Source organism: Phyllobates terribilis, unplaced genomic scaffold (assembly GCF_046119375.1).
Source record: "Phyllobates terribilis strain yellow unplaced genomic scaffold, ASM4611937v1 Scaffold_3__8_contigs__length_932513732, whole genome shotgun sequence".
Taxonomy (NCBI): domain Eukaryota; kingdom Metazoa; phylum Chordata; class Amphibia; order Anura; family Dendrobatidae; genus Phyllobates; species Phyllobates terribilis.
In genome coordinates this window covers 21,505,357-21,522,380 of record NW_027362763.1, presented here as the reverse complement: position 1 = coordinate 21,522,380, position 17,024 = coordinate 21,505,357, and the positions used below count along the sequence as shown (strand labels likewise).

The window sequence follows — 17,024 nt, the reverse complement described above, 5'->3', positions numbered from 1 at the left end:
AGAAGAGACTGCTGGGAGATTATACAGTATACACTGGAGGATTCTGGGCAATGAGAGGAGACTGCTGGGAGATTATACAGTATACACTGGAGGATTATGGGTGATGAGAGGAGACTGCTGGGAGATTATACACTGGAGGATTCTGGGTGATGAGAGGAGACTGCTGGGAGATTATACAGTATACACTGGAGGATTCTGGGTGATGAGAGGAGACTGCTGGGAGATTATACAGTATACACTGGAGGATTCTGGGTGATGAGCGATGACTCCTGGGAGATTATACAGTATACACTGGAGGATTCTGGGTGATGAGCAGAGAGGAGACTGCTGGGAGATTATACAGTATACACTGGAGGATTATGAGTGATGAGAGGAGACTGCTGGGAGATTATACACTGGAGGATTCTGGGTGATGAGAGGAGACTGCTGGGAGATTATACAGTATACACTGGAGGATTTTGGTGTGATGAGGGGAGACTGCTGGTAGATTATACTGTATACACTGGAGGATTCTGGGTGATGAGAGGTGACTGCTGGGAGATTATACAGTATACACTGGAGGATTCTGGGTGATGAGAGGAGACTGCTGAGAGATTATACAGTGTACACTGGAGGATTCTGGGTGATGAGGGGAGACTGCTGGTAGATTATACAGTATACACTGGAGGATTCTGGGTGATGAGAGGAGACTGCTGGGAGATTATACAGTATACACTGGAGGATTCTGGGTGATGAGAGGAGACTGCTGGGAGATTATACAGTATACACTGGAGGATTCTGGGTGATGAGGGGAGACTGCTGGGAGATTATACACTGAAGTATTCTGGGTGATGAGAGGAAACTGCTGGGAGATTATACAGTATACACTGGAGGATTCTGGGTGATGAGCGGAGAGGAGACTGCTGGGAGATTATACAGTATACACTGAAGGATTCTGGGTGATGAGAGGAAACTGCTGGGAGATTATACAGTATACACTGGAGGATTCTGGGTGATGAGAGGAGACTGCTGGGAGATTATACAGTATACACGGGAGGATTCTGGGTGATGAGCGGAGAGGAGACTGCTGGGAGGTTATACAGTATACACTGGAGGATTCTGGTTGATGAGAGGAGAAGAGACTGCTGGGAGATTATACAGTATACACTGGAGGATTCTGGGCAATGAGAGGAGACTGCTGGGAGATTATACAGTATACACTGGAGGATTATGGGTGATGAGAGGAGACTGCTGGGAGATTATACACTGGAGGATTCTGGGTGATGAGAGGAGACTGCTGGGAGATTATACAGTATACACTGGAGGATTCTGGGTGATGAGAGGAGACTGCTGGGAGATTATACAGTATACACTGGAGGATTCTGGGTGATGAGCGATGACTCCTGGGAGATTATACAGTATACACTGGAGGATTCTGGGTGATGAGCAGAGAGGAGACTGCTGGGAGATTATACAGTATACACTGGAGGATTATGAGTGATGAGAGGAGACTGCTGGGAGATTATACACTGGAGGATTCTGGGTGATGAGAGGAGACTGCTGGGAGATTATACAGTATACACTGGAGGATTTTGGTGTGATGAGAGGAGACTGCTGGGAGATTATACAGTATACACTGGAGGATTCTGGGTGATGAGGGGAGACTGCTGGTAGATTATACTGTATACACTGGAGGATTCTGGGTGATGAGAGGTGACTGCTGGGAGATTATACAGTATACACTGGAGGATTCTGGGTGATGAGAGGAGACTGCTGGGAGATTATACAGTGTACACTGGAGGATTCTGGGTGATGAGGGGAGACTGCTGGGAGATTATACAGTATACACTGGAGGATTCTGGGTGATGAGAGGAGACTGCTGGGAGATTATACAGTATACACTGGAGGATTCTGGGTGATGAGAGGAGACTGCTGGGAGATTATACAGTATACACTGGAGGATTCTGGGTGATGAGCGGAGACTGCTGGGAGATTATACAGTATACACTGGAGGATTCTGGGTGATGAGCGGAGAGGAGACTGCTGGGAGATTATACAGTATACACTGGAGGATTCTTTGTGATGAGAGGTGACTGCTGGGAGATTATACAGTATACACTGGAGGATTCTGGGTGATGAGAGGAGACTGCTGGGAGATTATACGGTATACACTGGAGGATTCTGGGTGATGAGAGGAGACTGCTGGGAGATTATACAGTATACACTGGAGGATTCTGGGTGATGAGAGGAGACTGCTGGGAGATTATGCAGTATACACTGGAGGATTCTGGGTGATGAGAGGAGACTGCTGGGAGATTATACAGTATACACTGGAGGATTCTGGGTGATGAGGGGAGACTGCTGGGAGATTATACAGTATACACTGGAGGATTCTGGGTGATGAGCGGAGACTGCTGGGAGATTATACAGTATACACTGGAGGATTCTGGGTGATGAGAGGTGACTGCTGGGAGATTATACAGTATATACTGGAGGATTCTGGGTGATGAGAGGAGACTACTGGGAGATTATACAGTATACACTGGAGGATTCTGGGTGATGAGCGGAGACTGCTGGGAGATTATACAGTATACACTGTTGGATTCTGTGTGATGAGAGGAGACTGCTGGGAGATTATACAGTATACACTGGAGGATTCTGGGTGATGAGCGGAGACTGCTGGGAGATTATACAGTATACACTGGAGGATTCTGGGTGATGAGCGGAGACTGCTGGGAGATTATACAGTATACACTGGAGGATTCTGGGTGATGAGAGGAGACTGCTGGGAGGTTATACAGTATACACTGGAGGATTCTGGGTAATGATCGGAGACTGCTGGGAGATTATACAGTATACACTGGAGGATTCTGGTTGATGAGAGGAGACTGCTGGGAGATTACACAGTATACACTGGAGGATTCTGGGTGATGAGCGGAGACTGCTGGGAGATTATACAGTATACACTGGAGGATTCTGGGTGATGAGCGGAGACTGCTGGGAGATTATACAGTATACACTGGAGGATTCTGGGTGATGAGAGGAGAGGAGACTGCTGGGAGAAAATACTGTATACACTGGAGGATTCTGGGTGATGAGAGGAGAGGAGACTGCTGGGAGATTATACAGTATACGCTGGAGGATTCTGGGTGATGAGAGGAGAGGAGACTGCTGGGAGATTATACACTGGAGGATTCTGGGTGATGAGCGGAGACTGCTGGGAGATTATACAGTATACACTGGAGGATTCTGGGTGATGAGAGGAGACTGCTGGGAGATTATACAGTATACACTGGAGGATTCTGGGTGATGAGGGGAGACTGCTGGGAGATTATACAGTATACACTGGAGGATTCTGGGTGATGAGAGGAGACTGCTGGGAGATTATACAGTATACACTGGAGGATTCTGGGTGATGAGGGGAGACTGCTGGGAGATTATACAGTATACACTGGAGGATTCTGGGTGATGAGGGGAGACTGCTGGGAGATTATACAGTATACACTGGAGGATTCTGGGTGATGAGAGGAGACTGCTGGGAGATTATACAGTATACACTGGAGGATTCTGGGTGATGTCGCTCTCGTTGGTTGTCAGGTTCCTCTCCGGTGTCAGGACGTCTCTCTCTATTTCTCCATGGAGGAGTGGGATTATGTAGGAGGACACTGGGATCAGTATCAGGACGTTGTGGTGGAGGAGCACCGGCCTCTGGTGTCACCAGGTAAGAGGAGACCTCAGTCATTTCTTTGTGGTTGTTGTGGTCGTTTCTGTGGTCGGTGCTGGCAGATGTAGTTCATCCTCACCACTGTCCCCGGCCGTGCAGACACGTGTCTGTAATTACCGATTAGTATAATTATTGATATTTGGTTGTAAGATGAATTCGCCTGTGGCTGAATGAGCACTGATGATGATGATGGAAGAGGAGCAGGTCTGTTCTGGGACGGGGTCTGGAGGTTCAGGGGTCTGCCTTCTTCTACCCCTGATGATTGATGAGAACTTCTCAGACACAGGTACTGGGGAAGGAAGGACCATAGGGGGATTCCATATTCCGCACCTTCTATTCCCCTGGTGATCCGGGGATTTACCCGTAATGTGCATTGGATCCCATAACATTTCTTCTAGATCCTCCATCCTAGATCAGAGGTGGGACATGGAGGGGCCTTTACATTTAAAGTTATGAGTTTAACCCTTCCACCCCCGAGCCTGTTTTCACCTTCCTGTCCAGGCCATTTTTACAAATCTGACCACTGTCACTTTATGAGGTAATTACTCTGGAGCTTCAGCGGATCCCCCTGATTCTGAGATTGTTTATTCACGACACATTGTACTTCATGATGGTCATAACATTTCTACTATACGACTTGCGTTTAATTGTGAAAAAATCTGAAATTTGGCAAAAATTTAGAAAATTTTGCAATTTTCAAACTTTTATTTTTTTGCCCTTAAATCAGAGAGATTTGTCACACAAAATAGTTAATAAATAACATTTCCCACATGTCTACTTTACATCAGCAATATTATTTGAAGCATATTTTTTTTTATTTATTAGGGAGGTATAAGGGTTAAAAGTTGACCAGCGATTTCTAATTTTTACAACAAAATTGAAAAAAAATATTTTTTTAGAGACCACATCACATCTTAAGTCACTTTGAGGGGTCTTTATGACAGAAAATACCCAAAAGTGACACCATTCTAAAAACTGCACCCCTCAAGGTGCTCAAAACCACATTCAAGAACTTTATTAACCCTTCAGGTGCTTCAAAGAAATTAATGGAATGCGGAAGGAAAAAATAAACATTTAACTTTTTTTCACAAAAGTAACCGGAGAAAATGGACTCCAAAATTTGTTGTATAATTTCTCCTGATAATCCAAAAATGCAATAGGGGCCTATTAAATGCAATACTTCAGTATTAAGGGTCCGTGCCCACAATGTGTTTTTCAAGCGCTTATGCTGCGGAAAAAATCCGCAGCATGTCCATTAATTTTGCGGACACGCAGCGTAATCGCCTCCATTGACTTCCATTGGAACGCATGGATTACGCATCACTGAATCTGTACATGCGAAATCCAAACGTTTCAATGTGCGGATGGTACCCGGGTGTGGAGGACAATAGACTCTCCTCTGGACCCGGGTACCATAGAACCTGTAAAAAAGAGAATAAAATAAGAAATAAATATTATACTTACCTTCTGATGGCCCCTGGAGTCCTTCTCTGTGCTTGCTGGCTGATCGCTGTGGACTGAAGGCCTGCGCTGACGTCATAGTCATGTGACGGCATGTCCTTCAGGGTAGGACACCGCGATCTGCCGGCAGCCAGGACGGAGCGAAGCAAGACTGCAAGGGCCATCGGAAGGTAAGTATAGATTTATTTTTTACCATTCTCTCGGTCACACTATATATGCCGGTTGCATGGATTTATATCGTGTGATCAAGTTGTCAAGCACTTTCCAAGTGATGCTAAAATCACAACCCGCATGCGGAAATGCAACTGAAGAACGCTTCACATGCGCATGTCCCTGGCAGGAAAAGCACATGTACAATCCGCATGTACAATCCGCATGTACAATCCGCATGTACAATCCGCACGCACAATCCGCACGTACAATCCGCACGTACAATCCGCACGTACAATCCGCACGCACAATCCGCACGCACAATTCGCACGCACAATCCGCCTCCACAATCCGCACGCACAATCCGCACGCACAATCCGCACGTACAATCCGCCTCCACAATCCGCACGTACAATCCGCACGCACAATCCGCACGCACAATTCGCACGCACAATCCGCACGTACAATCCGCCTCCACAATCCGCACGCACAATCCGCACGCACAATCCGCACGCACAATCCGCACGCACAATCCGCACGCACAATCCGCACGCACAATCCGCACGTACAATCCGCACGCACAATCCGCCTCCACAATCCGCACGCACAATCCGCACGTACAATCCGCACGCACAATCCGCACGCACAATCCGCACGCACAATCCGCACGTACAATCCGCACGTACAATCCGCACGTACAATCCGCACGCACAATCTGTCTCCACAATCCGCACGCACAATCCGCACGCACAATCCGCACGCACAATCCGCACGCACAATCCGCACGCACAATCCGCACGTACAATCCGCACGCACAATCCGCACGCACAATCCGCACGCACAATCCGCCTCCACAATCCGCCTCCACAATCCGCACGCACAATCCGCACGCACAATCCGCACGCACAATCCGCACGCACAATCCGCACGCACAATCCGCACGTACAATCCGCACGCACAATCCGCACGCACAATCCGCACGCACAATCCGCACGCACAATCCGCACGCACAATCCGCACGCACAATCCGCACGCACAATCCGCACGCACAATCCGCACGCACAATCCGCACGCACAATCCGCACGCACAATCCGCACGCACAATCCGCACGCACAATCCGCACGCACAATCCGCACGCACAATCCGCACGTACAATCCGCATGTGTTTTTTCTGCCAGGGAGACGCAGAAACGCTCAGGAAAAATCCGGAACATTTCTGCATCGTGGGCACATAGCCTTAAGCAATCCTATCTAAAATAAATGAAGTATAGATGCCAATAAAAACCAATATTTATTTCAATTCATTAAAACAATGACTGTTAAAAAACAGTAATAAAAGAAGGAGAAGGAAACCGAAGGATCCCACAGTCAGTCGGTTGAGAATATCACAAAGGGTATAAGCAAAGGTAATGAACAAGTATCTGCACATGCAGTGACTATATTAAGGCACAACGGTGTGAAAGGTCAAATAAATCAGCAAAGGTCTATAAAGTGTCGCATGCAAAAAGTAATAAAGGGTAAGGCAGGATTTAGTGATATAAATGTAGAGACTCGAGGTATAGGGTCAAACAGGTGCTGTAAAGTCAGCTCAACGGTGTAGAAACCTGTCAAGAATGTAAGCAATCAGCAAAAGCCTATAAAGTGTGTCTATATGTTTTTCTCTCATAACTCCTGTTTTTTTAGGGCCCTTGTGGAAGTGTTATCATATTTGAGGTTTACATTTTACTCAGCCCATTGCCATATACAGCACTTTTTTCACCCTATATCTTATGAGTCCCTGTATATCAGCTATGGACTTTGTCTTATCTTTATTTATTGCATGCGACACTTTATAGGCTGTTGCTGATTGCTTACCTTCTTGACAGGTTTCTATACCGTTGAGCTGACTTTACAGCACCTGTTTGACCCTATACCTCGAGTCCCTACATTGATATCACTAAATCCTTTCACACCGTTGTGCCTTAATATAGTCACTGCATGTGCAGATACTTGTTCATTACCTTTGCTTATACCCTTTGTGATATTCTCAACCGACTGACTGTGGGATCCTTCTATTTCCTTCTCCTTCTTTTATTACTGTTTTTTAACACTCATTGATGAATTACAATTTCTCCTGAGCACGCCAATACCCCCATATGTGGGGAAAACCACTGTTTGGCGCACTGCAGGGTTTGGAAGGGAAGGAGCGCCATTTGACTTTTTGAATGTAAAGTTTGCTTGAATAATTAGCGGATGCCATGTTGCGTTTGGAGAGCCCCTGATGTGCCTAAACAGTGGAAGCCCCCCACAAGTAACACCATTCTGGAAACTAAACCCCTCAGGGACCTTATCTAGATGTATGGTGTATACCTTGACCCCCAGGTGCTTCACAGACGTTTATACAGTTAGGTCCATATATATTTGGACAGAGACAACATTTTTCTAATTTTGCTTCTAGACATTACTACATTGAATTTTAAACAAAACAATTCAGATGCAGTTGAAGTCCAGACTTTCAGCTTTCATTTGAGGGGATCCACATTAGAATTGGATGAAGGGTTTAGGAGTTTCAGCTCCTTAACATGTGCCACCCTGTTTTTAAAGGGACCAAAAGTAACTGGACAGTTGACTCCGCGGCTATTTCATGGACAGTTGTGGGCAATCCCTTCGTTATGTCATTCTCAATTAAGCAGATAAAAGGCCTGGAGTTGATTTGAGGTGTGGTGCTTGCATTTGGAAGGTTTTGCTGTGAAGTAAACATGCGGTCAAAGGAGCCCTCCATGCAGGTGAAAGAAGCCATCCTTAAGCTGCAAAAACAGAAAAAACCCATCCGAGAAATTGCTACAATATTAGGAGTGGCAAAATCTACAGTTTGGTACATCCTGAGAAAGAAAGAAAGCACTGGTGAACTTATCAATGCAAAAAGACCTGGGCGCTCACGGAAGACAACAGTGGTGGATGATTGCAGAATAATCTCCATGGTGAAGAGAAACCCCTTCACAACAGCCAACCAAGTGACCACCACTCTCCAGGAGGTAGGCGTATCAATATCCAAATCTACCATAAAGAGAAGACTGCATGAAAGTAACTACAGAGGGTTCACTGCACGGTGCAAGCCACTCATAAGCATCACGAAGAAAAAGCCTAGACTGGACTTTGCTAAAAAACATCTAAAAAAGCCAGCACAGTTCTGGAAGAACATTCTTTGGATAGATGAAACCAAGATCAACCTCTACCAGAATGATGGAAAGAGAAAAGTATGGCGAAGGCGTGGTACATCTCATGATCCAAAGCATAACACATCATCTGTAAAACACGGCGGAGGCAGTGTGATGGCTTGGGCATGCATGGCTGCCAGTGGCACTGGGTCACTAGTGTTTATTGATGATGTGACACAGGACAGAAGCAGCCGGATGAATTCTGATGTATTCAGAGCCATACTGTGTGCTCAGATCCAGCCAAATGCAGCCAAACTGATTGGTCGTTGTTTCATACTACAGATGGACAATGACCCAAAACATAAAGCCAAAGCAACCCAGGAGTTTATTAAAGCAAAGAAGTGGAATATTCTTGAATGGCCAAGTCACCTGATCTCAACCCAATTGAGCAGCATTTCACTTGTTAAAGACTAAACTTCAGACAGAAAGGCCCACAAATAAACAGCAACTGAAAACCACCGCAGTGAAGGCCTGGCAGAGCATCAAAAAGAAGGAAACACAGCGTCTGGTGATGTCCATGAGTTCAAGACTTTAGGCAGTCATTGCCAACAAAGGGTTTTCAACCAAGTACTAGAAATTAACATTTTATTTACAATTATTTAATCTGTCCAATTACTTTTGGTCCCTTTAAAAACAGGGTGGCACAAGTTAAGGAGCTGAAACTCCTAAACCCTTCATCCAATTTTAATGTGGATACCCTCAAATGAAAGCTGAAAGTCTGAACATCAACTGCATCTGAATTGTTTTGTTTAAAATTCATTGTGGTAATGTCTAGAACCAAAATTCGAAAAATGTTGTCTCTGTCCAAATATATATGGACCTAACTGTAACATTGAACCGTAAAAATAAAAAAAATCACATTTTTCCCACAAAAAAAATGTTTTTTAGCCCCAAATTTTGCATTTTCATAAGGGTAACAGGAGAAATTGCACCATACAATTTGTTGTGCAAATTCTCCTGAGTACGCCGATACCCAGTATGTGAAGGAAAACTAGTGTTTGCATGCACTGCAGGGTTTGAAAAGGAAGGAGCGCCATTTGACTTTTTGAATGCAAAATTTGCTGGAATAATCAGCGAGAGTCTGCGCGATCGAGAAGTATATGTACGGCGGTTTGTGGGAACGTAGCTCCCACAACGACTTACATGTATGGCTAATGTCTGGAAGGGGTTTAAAAATAATGAAATCTATTTTTATTTCTAACAGAAATTGCAATTGATCATCCTGGAGGAAATGTCATATTACCGCTAGAATATAATGTAAAAGAAGAAGATATCCTGTGTCAGTCTTCAAGAGAAAACCTCATTACCCTTAATGTACATCGAGAACATCTTGTTAAATATAAGAGAAGTCACACAAGAGAGAAGCCGTATTCATGTTCAGAATGTAAGAAATGCTTTTCAGACAATTATCATCTTATGAGACATCAGAGAATACATACAGGAGAGAAGCCGTATTCATGTTCAGAATGTGGGAAGCGTTTTATAAACAAATCAAATCTTGTTTTACATGAGAAGAGTCACACAATTCAGATGCTGTATTCATGTTCAGAATGTGGGAAATATTTTTCCCAAAAATCTAACCTTGTTAAACATGAGAAAATTCACAAAGGAAAAAGGCCATTCTCATGTTCAGAATGTGGAAAATGTTTTATAGGTAAATCAGATCTTGTTAGACATGAGAGAATTCACACAGGAGAGAAGCCGTATTCATGTTCAGAATGTGGGAAATGTTTCTCACTCAAAGTTATTCTTATTACACATGAGCGAATTCACACAGGAGAGAAGCCGTATTCATGTTCAGAATGTGGAAAATGTTTTACAGTTAAACCAGAGCTCGTTAGACATGAGAGAATTCACACAGGAGAGAAACCGCCGTATTCATGTTCAGAATGTGGGAAATGTTTTTCATTCAAAGCCCTTCTTATTAGTCATACAAGAATTCACACAGGAGAAAGGCCGTTTTCATGTTCAGAATGTGGAAAATGTTTTAAAGCTAAATCAGATCTTGGTAAACATAAGAAAATTCACAAAGTGAATCCCTATTCATGTTCAGAATGTGGGAAATGTTTTTCTCTAAAATCAAATCTTGTTGCACATAAGAAAATTCACACAGGAGAGAAGCCGTATTCATGTTCAGTTTGTCAGAAAAGTTTTACATATAAATCAAGTCTTGCTGTACATGAGAAAAGTCACACAGGAAAGAAGCGGTACTCATGTTCAGAATGTGGGAAATGTTTTTTATGTTTATCAGCTCTTAATAGCCATAAACTTGTTCACTCAGGAGAGAAGCCGTATTCATGTTTAGACTGTGGGAAATGTTTTAATACAAAATCAAATGTTGTTGAGCATAGGAAAATTCACACAGGAGTGAAGCCGTATTCATGTTCAAATTGTGAGAAATGTTTTACATATAAATCAAGTCTTATTAAGCATGAGATAATTCACACAAGAGAGAAGCCGTATTCATGTTCAGTATGTCAGAAAAGTTTTAAACATAAATCAAGTCTTACTGCACATAAGAGAATTCACACAGGAGAGAAGCCGTATTCATGTTCAGAATGTGGGAAATCCTTTGGGCGTGAATTAAGTCTTATGACTCATGTGAAAATGCATACAGAAGTAAAGTCATATTCCTGCCCAGAATGTGGGAAATGTTTTAATACTGAAGCTTTGCTAAGTGTTCATCAAAGAGATCACACTATAGAGAATCCAGATACATGTAGCGAATGTGGGCTCTGTTTTATATATGAATCAAGTCTTCTCCGACATAAGAAAGTTCATGTTCAGAGTGTGGAAAATGTTTCTATAAACGAATCATTTCCGGTCAAACATCAGAGAAGTTACACAGTGGAGAAGCCGTATTCATGCTCCGAATGTGGGAAATGCTTTATTAGCAAAGACAAACTCCATAGTCATCAGAGAAGTCGCACACTGGGGGGAAGCTGTTTTACTGTTTAATATGAAACATTTTTACAAATATTTACAACACTTTTTTTCCAGTTTTTTAGAGGATATATATTTTTTTTGTTTTGAAAGTCAAAAATGTTATGTGGAGTACGTCCAAGGTGGAATCCCTGTACTCCATACGGGCTCCAGCGCTGAGCCCGCATGTTTCGGGCACATGACAACTAATATGTACAGCCGTCATGAGCCCCTAACAGCCATGGGTGGAATCGCGATCCACCCACAGCTGTTAACATGTTAAATGCCGCTGTCAATCTTTGACAGCAGCATTTAACATCACAGTTGCTGCTTGACATTGAGTGCTGCTGCTCAGCTTTCTTGTAACCAGAATTCCCCGTCTTTCTCCTGCTCTGTAGTCCCGAGTATACTCCCATCTAATGTATATGCAGCAATAGGATTCCTCCATCCTCGGTGCATTACTCTTCATTTATCCACATTAACCTCATCTGCCGAGTGTTTCCCATTCAGTCTCTTATCCAGATCATTCTGCAATATTGTAACGTCAAGATCAGATTTTATTATCCTGCATAGTTTGGTGTCGTCAGCAAAAACTGACACTTTACTCTCAATCCCATCCACTAAGTCATTAATAAAGAGGTTAAAGAGAATCAGTCCTAGCATAGATCCCTGCGGTCCCCACTGCTCCCAGTACAGATCCCTGCAGCCCCCACTGCTCCCAGTACAGATCCCTGCGGTCCCCATTGCTCCCAGTACAGATCCCTGCGGCCCCCACTGCTCCCAGTACAGATCCCTGCAGCCCCCACTACTGACTATGTCCCATTTAGAGAATATACCATTTATGATGACTCTTTGTTTCCTATCATCATTTAGCCAATTCCTTACACTTCTACATATAGTTCCCCCAAGTCCTTGCCTCTGGAGCTTCAGTATAAGGCTGTCATGTGGTACAGTATTGAATGCCTTTGCAAAGTCCAGGTAAATCACATCCGCCGCATTACCACCATCCAGATCTGCACTCACCTCCTCATTGAACCCCAACATGTCAGACATGACCTATCTTTCATGAATCCACGCTGATTATCATTTATTATATTATTATTTGCAATATAACTCTGCAGGTCATTGCTTATGCTACCCTCAAAAACTTTGCACACTAATGATGTCAGACTTACCGGACGGTTGTTACCTGGATCCACCTTCTTACCTTTCTTAAATATCGGTACCACAACAGCTATCCTCCAATCCTGTGGCACTACCCCTGTTACCAGAGAGTCTAAGAATATGAGATACAGCGGTCTGTCAATTACTGAGCTCAGCTCCCTCAATATCCGTGGATGAATACCATCTGGGACGGGGACTTGTCAATGTTTAATTTGCTCAGATGCAGCAGATTATTGTAAAATCAATGGAGTTGTGTAGAAGTACAGCTCGTCTCGCAAAAAATGAGCCCGCACATGGCCATATTGACTGAAAAATAAAAAAGTTATGGCTCTGGGAAGAGAGCAAAAAACAAAAAACGGAAAAACCCAAGGTCGCGAAAGGGTTAAAGGGATTGTCCGCTACTAGCACAACCTCTTCTCAATGTGAATGTTTGCCCCCGCTAAAATAACACTTATAGTCACCTCATGAGCTTGCGCTATTTCAGCGGTGTCGGCCCTCGCTCTCCTGGGGCTCATGTGAGGTTGTTACATCACATGACCCCTACGCCCAGTCAGCGCCGGCGTCACTGTCCCCGATTCCGGACATATAAGTAATTACCGGGAAGTGAGCGGTCAGCCGCAGCTCTCGCTTCCTGATAATTTAATGTTGCTAAAAGAAAGCGTTCCCCATAGTAATATGATGTCCCCCGGATTGTATCACAAACAGTTTAGAACATCTTGGCTTTCCCTCAAAGGTTTTCTCAAGTCTGCAGGCAGTAAATGTAACGTGTCTATTTCCACATAAAACCCCAAAAAATCAATGACATCTGGAATATGAATTCCCTTATTAATTGTAACACCAATTATGTTGTATTCTGCGTACAATGCAATTCATGCAACCTTAAATATGTGGATGCACTAGCCGAAATTGAAAAAAATAATATCGGAACATCTACAAAACATTAACAGTAACAGGACACATTCGGGGGGAACTAGACATTTTTGGAGACACGTAATGGGAACATCCAAAGTCTCACATTCTTTGGAATTGAGAGAGTTAATCGTCCAGATAGAGGAGGAGGCTGAGGGAAAAACTGTTATTGAGGAAGACATTCGGGATTAGGTTGGACACGAAGGCACCAAAAGGAATGAATTATAAAAATGATACTGTGCTTAATTACTGACATTTAGTATTGATATTGTTCGCTATGATTTTTTGTATATTCTATATAGCGCTGTATTAATTGACTTTTTTTTATATTCATCATTTCTATGTCCACGTGGTTTTTTATGGTTCTCATGATTGGTGGTTGGTTGTTATAAATATTATATCCCATGATTCCCTGATTCACTCTATGACTAAGGGCGGTAACCAGAAACGCGTCAGAGTGAACCTTCCCACTCACCATCGTGGATATTTTAACAATATTTTAATCATTATGAAATAAAGCATTGAAGACTTTATCCATGTCTGCTGCAATTCGTTTTTTTCCTTAACAAATAAGCCGAGTGTCAATCCTCCTGATGGGCTCCGTGATTAGTTTCCCAAGGGTTTGTTCAGACGAGTGCACTATACGTACGTGTGCTGTTCCTGTGCACCATGAAGAGCCAGTGTGCCGGTGCACCATGAAGAGCCAGTGTGCCGGTACACATGGCAGATTCTCCACATGAACCAATGGTTTGAGTCAAAAAATTGTAGCAGGCACTATTCCGGTCAGATTTCTGGATCAGACGTGTGTATGTATTGTGGGACATCAGGTTCCTTTTGTTATGATCTGCAACATGAACTAAGGAAAGATAGGGGAAAGCTGTCCCTACAATAAGACTAATCTGAATCCCTACGATGTAGCGGGCTGCCTGTTCCTAGCGAACAGACCCGCCTTGGTCCTCGACTAGTCTGAACGAAGACCTATAGCATTAAGGGAGGGGTCCCTAAAAGATCTAAGGACTGGGACAAAAATGGGACACCTCCTAAACAGAGAAGTTGTTGCAGAACACAAAAGACAAACTGACAAAAAGTACTAGAGGTCCCAGAAGGACCAAGCGAACTGACAGAGAAAGGCACCGAAGCACCAGGCTAGAGAAACAGTCAAACACTGAAGTCCAGCACAGCCAGGAGGGCGGAGCTGGAATATAAAGGCAGATGGTCATGTGACCGCAAAACACAAGATGGAAAAGACAAACAGGAGGGTTCTAACACCTTTTTGTCTTCCCAGTCCCCATTTTATGCTTTATATCTATCACGTAGCATCTCTACACAGAAACCCTCCCTCCCCTACACATTCCTAGTACCTGTGAAACTGAATCATAACCAAACACCTGTGACAAAACAGCTTCTAATCTTAATCAGCCAGCTGTCTAGATTTGTTAAGCCAAGAGAAATGCACTATTGTGTTTGTGTTGACTTTAGAAGTTGTGTGTGTCTCTTTGGCTGGTCAAGAAGGACAGACCTGTATGTGTATAACCCTGAATGTTGTCTTCTCTTGGTTCTGAAACAATGATGTTTGCTACTGTGCGAATTGCATATTGTACTAAGGCCAGCTAGATGTTTATTTACAAGAGTCCCTTGCTATACCAAGTTTCTAAATTAATTAAAGGCTCAAACAATGAGACCTGAGCCATGTGGAATAATACCCTCCCTAACCCTTGGCCTGTGGATGTGTACTTGGAAAAAGAAATATGAACTATTTAAGGGACATATGCTTCTGTAGGAGTTAGATTTGAAACAGAGAACTGAAAAGAGACTTTGCAAGGAGAATCAAAGATCAGACTCTCTTCAGACCATTAGCTTGGTAGCATGGCTTTATCCAAAGGGACACAGATTTGGATTCTACATGATTACCGTCTAAGGGTATATGGCCCTGACTGGAAAGATACGGATCTGCTCTATTGACCATCAGAGAGCCCATGGATACTTTTGGGGAAACCAGGTTGGGATGATGAAATCACCTGGTCCCATTTATATGTTGTTTGGGGTTGCCAGTTGAGACCCTCCAGGTGCCTGGAACTCATGAAGATATTCGGAGAAGCCAGATTGAGACCAGCCAGTCATCTGGCCCCTTGGAAACTCTCGGAGAGACCAGTGTGGGACCCTCGGGTCTCCTGGCCTTGTACCTCGACGGACTGTGAGCTTCCCAAGCTTGCCGCTATTTCCTCTCTGTGGGGCCCCGCTAAAAGCAATTGTTCTATCCCAGGTGGGCCAGCAGAAGGGTGAGACTGTGTAATGTTCCACCATCTTGGGTATTTGCTGGGACTGTTCTGTTAATTGTCCGTTTAGTGGTTCAATAAAGTATTGCCACACTATTTTACCCTCACCCTGTGTTGTCTGAGTGGTATTATGCCCATGGAAGACCCCTTGTCTTCACAACATCTATACACTGTAGCATCGGCGTCTTTGCCCCCTGTCAGGCAGAGACGTCGTCCCTCTCACCTCCTTGCTCCCCGCCCGGCGTCCTCCAGCGCTCCTCTTCCTGCTGCTGCCGGTGCGCGCAGCTTCCCGGACACTGTGCTTAGGGCGCGCGTGCTCCCTCTCTCTTAAAGGGGCCGCGCGCCGTCCTAAGGAGTCCCCGGCCAATAGCCGGAGGTCCTCCCATATATAAGGCACCTCCTCCAAAATGGAATAGTTGTTGCACAGTGTTTCTTACCTCTGCTTCAGCCCTCAGGTCCCGCTGCTAGCCTGACTACAGTCCTGCCTGCCAGCCCGCTCACCTGCCTGTCACCTGCCTGTTCCTGCTGTGCCTGCCAGCCCGCTCTCCTGGAAGCACTTGCCTGTTACCTGCCCTGCTTGCCAGCCCGCTTACCTGGAAGCACCCGCCTGTTACCTGCCAGTTACCTGCCGTGCCTACCTGGAGGCTCCTGCTTGTTACCTGACAGCCTACCTGGAGGCTCCTGCTTGTTACCTGCCGCGCCTACCTGGAGGCTCCTGCCGTCACTTGCCGTGACCACCTGACAGTCTACCTAGTGACTCCTGCCAGCACTTGCCGTGCCTACCGGACAGTCTACCTGGAGGCCTCTGCTGGTTATCTGCCATACCTACCTGAAGGTTCCTGCTTGTTACCTGCCGTGTCCGCCAGTCCATCTATCCGGATCACTCGTCAGCCTGCCTGCTGTGCCCTTCGGCAATACCGGTCAGTCTCTATCATCTTTACCGTGTAAGTCACCTGCTCCCTTACAAGGTCGTCCCCAGAGTAGCACCTGGTCCCTCTGCTCGGACCCTCCCTGGTCACGGAGTCAATTGAGCCGCCGTATGACCTTGGTCGCTTCGAGTTGATACCTAGTTACGCCCCTCTGGGTCCCTCCTTGCACCGCAGCACAGAGGTTCCACCTCCCGGATCCGTAACATACACATTTATGTATAAATCCCAGAAAACATTTGCTTTTTAGAAGCAGAGTCTTCTCTAGTCAGAGGTGTATATAACCACCGCCTGCATTCCATTAAAGCGTTATCT

General features: G+C 44.7%; 1 protein-coding gene across 2 annotated transcripts in view; it reads left to right on the top strand.

The window, feature by feature from the left end:
* The window catches only part of LOC141258719 (uncharacterized), a 183,713-nt gene extending 169,663 nt beyond the window's left edge, over positions 1–14,050 (top strand). The window contains exons 5-6 of one of the 2 annotated variants that reach the window (XM_073673755.1): positions 3,577–3,700; positions 9,717–14,050. In XM_073673755.1, the coding sequence (XP_073529856.1) occupies positions 3,577–3,700; positions 9,717–11,470 (1,878 nt within the window). In that variant the 3' untranslated portion in view covers positions 11,471–14,050. The remainder of the gene's footprint in view (positions 1–3,576; positions 3,701–9,716) is intronic. The other variant, XM_073673753.1, reaches the window with a different exon arrangement.
* Positions 14,051–17,024: the final 2,974 nt, after the last annotated feature.